Source organism: Orycteropus afer, unplaced genomic scaffold (genome assembly GCF_000298275.1).
Source record: "Orycteropus afer afer isolate SDZICR_OR568_19922 unplaced genomic scaffold, OryAfe1.0 scaffold00016, whole genome shotgun sequence".
Lineage (NCBI taxonomy): Eukaryota > Metazoa > Chordata > Mammalia > Tubulidentata > Orycteropodidae > Orycteropus > Orycteropus afer.
The window spans coordinates 1411064-1414536 of NW_006921603.1; the positions used below are offsets into that span (position 1 = coordinate 1411064).

At 50.2% G+C, this 3473-nt stretch overlaps 1 protein-coding gene across 1 annotated transcript in view; it reads right to left on the minus strand.

The window, feature by feature from the left end:
• Positions 1 to 848: 848 nt before the first annotated feature.
• Positions 849 to 3473, minus strand: part of ZWINT (ZW10 interacting kinetochore protein) — a 3388-nt gene continuing 763 nt past the window's right edge. The window contains exons 2-7 of the mRNA XM_007959380.1: positions 2736 to 2826; positions 2473 to 2596; positions 2167 to 2333; positions 1983 to 2039; positions 1294 to 1424; positions 849 to 1218 (exon numbers count right to left, since the gene is read on the minus strand). Coding sequence (XP_007957571.1) covers positions 849 to 1218; positions 1294 to 1424; positions 1983 to 2039; positions 2167 to 2333; positions 2473 to 2596; positions 2736 to 2826 — 940 coding nt within the window. The remainder of the gene's footprint in view (positions 1219 to 1293; positions 1425 to 1982; positions 2040 to 2166; positions 2334 to 2472; positions 2597 to 2735; positions 2827 to 3473) is intronic.

Below are 3473 nucleotides of genomic sequence, written 5' to 3' on the forward strand. Positions count from 1 at the left end.
AAAAGCCCTCCTCAGTGTCTGTTTCTCAAGATGCCTAGGTCTTTCTCACACATGACAGTCTTGTCTCATAGAGAACTTGTTTTCTACTGTGAGCTGGCTATGATCTCGCTTTCTGATCAATAGTGGGTTCCCACTCAGGGATCCAGTGTCTCTCTCATACACACGTCAGGGACCTCCTACTTCCACACATTTAGTTACAGACACCCAGAGGATCAGGGACTGAAGGCAATAAGCACACACGAAAGACAAAGAAACATACACAGAAACGCCAGGGGATACACAAACAGAAAGACTAACTCAGAAAGACACAAGCCAACATACGGACAGAAGTCCCTGTGCTCTCTCACTTGGCCTGCATAAAGCACTCCCCTTTTCCCTCAATTAAACTCAGCATGGTTACATCACATGAATTTGGGCAGCAACCTCCAAGGCCCCAGGCCAGGGTCCCCTCCCTTTATACCAGTCCCAGATCCTGCCATGATATTTGCCTCTAAATGTCTGTAGTTCTCTCCACTTGTCTATGAGGATGAACAGAGAAACACACAATTTGAGATCCAAGGTTTTTAATCTACAGAAAACAGAGTATGGCTGTACGTGGGTCATATTCAGAAGTCAAGTTGTGCTGACAAGTTCACAGTCCATTCTGCAATGAGAGTGGTGCCAAGGGAAGAGGAAGAGAGGGGTTAGCCTAGGGCAGACTGGCTATGGAGATGAGGGGCTAAACTGCAACCATAACATAAGCTTCTTCGTCCCCCATCCTCTCCCCTATGAGCAGCAAAGTGCAGATGGAGAGACAGCCAGAGGTCCTCCTTCTTTCCATAGCAGCAGTCAAGGTCTGAGTTGGGGTCTCACCTACTCTGGAATCCTTTCTCATGTTGCTGGCTCCCAAGGAGCTGTGGCAAGCTCGTATGTCCAGCAGGTTGTGGGCTGCTGACCTTGGGAAGACATGGTATGGGCAGTGGGTAAGGCCTAACTTCCAGTTTCTGTCCCCTCCTTTCCGCCCATTTGTCTTGTCCCTCATTCACCTGTGGGGTCACACCCCTATCTCCTACCATGTTGTCCCCACTGTTCCGTTCCTGGGGCCAAGTCAGCTGCTGGGGCTTATCTTCAGGAGGATCCAGGTGGAGGGGTAACTTGCACGGCTGCAGCTCTGCTTGTGCCTCAGGGAACACCATTTTATTCTGCAGGGTATATAGCAGCTGGAGGAAGGCCTGGTACCTGGGAAGAGGAGGGTGTGAGGAGAGGGAACCTTAGCTGGACCATCCCAGACTATAGCCTATACTCTAACCTCACCTCTGCAGCTTGTGTTGCTCCTGCCCTGCCTGATGCTTCAGGCTTCTGAGTTCCTGATATAGCCGCTCAACCTCCTGCTGAGTTCCTCTCTGACGATCCCTGACTTCTGCCAGATGCTGCAGATGCTTCTCCTGGAAGGACCAAGGATGAAGACACAGGTTCATCAGGAATCAAGATCTTAACTGTTCCCGAGCCCACTACCCCTACAAATCCTTCATCCTAGACTCAGCTCAGGACACAGACCCACAGAGAAAAAGAAGGAGTCTGCTGGATTTGGGCAGGAGCAGAGATCTAGAGAAAAGAAAGGGTCAGAATGAGCTCTCCCAAGGTGAGGTACTTTGGATGAAGGGGCACAAAGATGATGCTAACATTTATTTAGCCTGCTACGCTCCAGAAACCATTTTAAGAACATTCCGTAATGGTAACTTATTTAGTCCCCTTAACAACTATATGGTAGGTGTTGTTATTGTCTCCATTTCATAAACAAAGAAATAGTTGCACAGGAAGTTAGGTGACCTGTCCAAGGTCATGCCCTGGTAACAGGTGAAACCTAGGATTCGAGCCCATGTTGTTAGTACACTATACCACCTCACATACGAAAACGAGATAGAGGGTTAACAGGCAGAGGATGCAACCCATATAATAGCATGGCGGTGGAAAGAGATGCTCTCATAAGAAGATGGACCTACCTGTTGCAGCTGCCACTGCTTCTGGGCTGCTCTGAGTTTCTCCATGGCCACTTGCTTCTGTGGGTAAACAGAAAGGAAGTGTATTTTTCTGGTTGGATTTTGGAAGGTGAGAAATGGGTCCAACTCAGCTTGCTCATCCTTTCCCTCCTCCTTCCTGCCCCTCACCCAAGACCCCAGAGTGAACCTTAGCCTGGAGCTGCTCAAGGGCATCCTGGAGCTGTGCCCGCTTCCTCTGGGCCTCTTCCATCTGGGGCACAGCCTGCGCCAGGGCACTTGTGATGGCCTCCACATGCTCCTGGTATGTGGCCTTGAGCTCCTTCCAGTGCTCCTTGGCTTCACCTGCCTTTTGCCCTGAAAGGGACCATCAGAAATAAGGGCATGGCCTGTCTGCCTCCTTGTATCAGTGAGGCCATCAGCTCAACAGCTGGCCCAACACCCCACTTCCTTATCCACTCAGGTCAGACACTACCCCAACCCTGTGCCTACTCACGGCTCATGTCTTCAGAAGCCAAGGGGTCCAGACCCTGGGCAGTGTCCTCATGCATGAGGAATCCCTGCAGGAAGTCCACTACTTGCAGCTGGCTACACAGCAGCTTGTCCTTCTTCCGAGAGTCCTATTCAGAGGGAGGACAGAGAAAGGGAGCCTCCTTCCCTCTTTGCACTACGATCCAACACAGCTGCCTATCTGACTGCTCACCGTAAATGCTGCCCAGTACTTTCACAGGAGGACCATGGCTTCCCATTTGTACATACCATCACAAATTCAGCAAGGATCTGGGCAGGCAGCTCTGCTTCCTCCTGCAAGCCTATAGGTTCCAGGATGGTGCTCACTTCAGCCAATGCCCTGTATGAGCAAGAAAACGGGGGCAACCTCAGTTTCCTACTGGGCTAATTCTGAAGGCATATGTGCATGCAACTACTCCCCTTGACCAGGTTGTACACACGGGCCTGAAGGGCCCATGGCTTAAGAACAAGAGCAGTATGTGTATGAATGACAAAAGCGCCATTAAGGAAAAAGAAAAAGTAGGGTAGAGAGTCCTGATGGAACAAAGAGTTAAACAGCTCTGTGAGAAAGACCTGGGCACCTGCTTGCATAAAGATTGCAGCCCAGAAAACCCTAGGAAGCTGTTCTACTCTGCAAAACATCGAGTTGAATGGGAATCACCTCTACTGCACAACAACGGGGAAAAGGAGTGTGGGGGGAATACAGTTTTAAACAATGTCTCATTGGGGATATACCATTTGAATCCAGATCTCAAGGCAGTCAAGAAAAGGGAAAAAGGGCCATGCTCTGACGGGCCATTGGACACCTGGCAGAAACCTCTAGTCTTGTGGCAAGAGCTCTGGATAACTGAGCAGGGGTTCAGGACAGAGCTAGATACCTCAGTCTAGGCTCTCTAAGTTCTCTCTCCTTAGGGGATGGGGTACCCCAATGGCAGTAAGCATGGCGATGAAAAAACCCTGGAGAGAGAAAAAGAGAGGGAGAGGGAG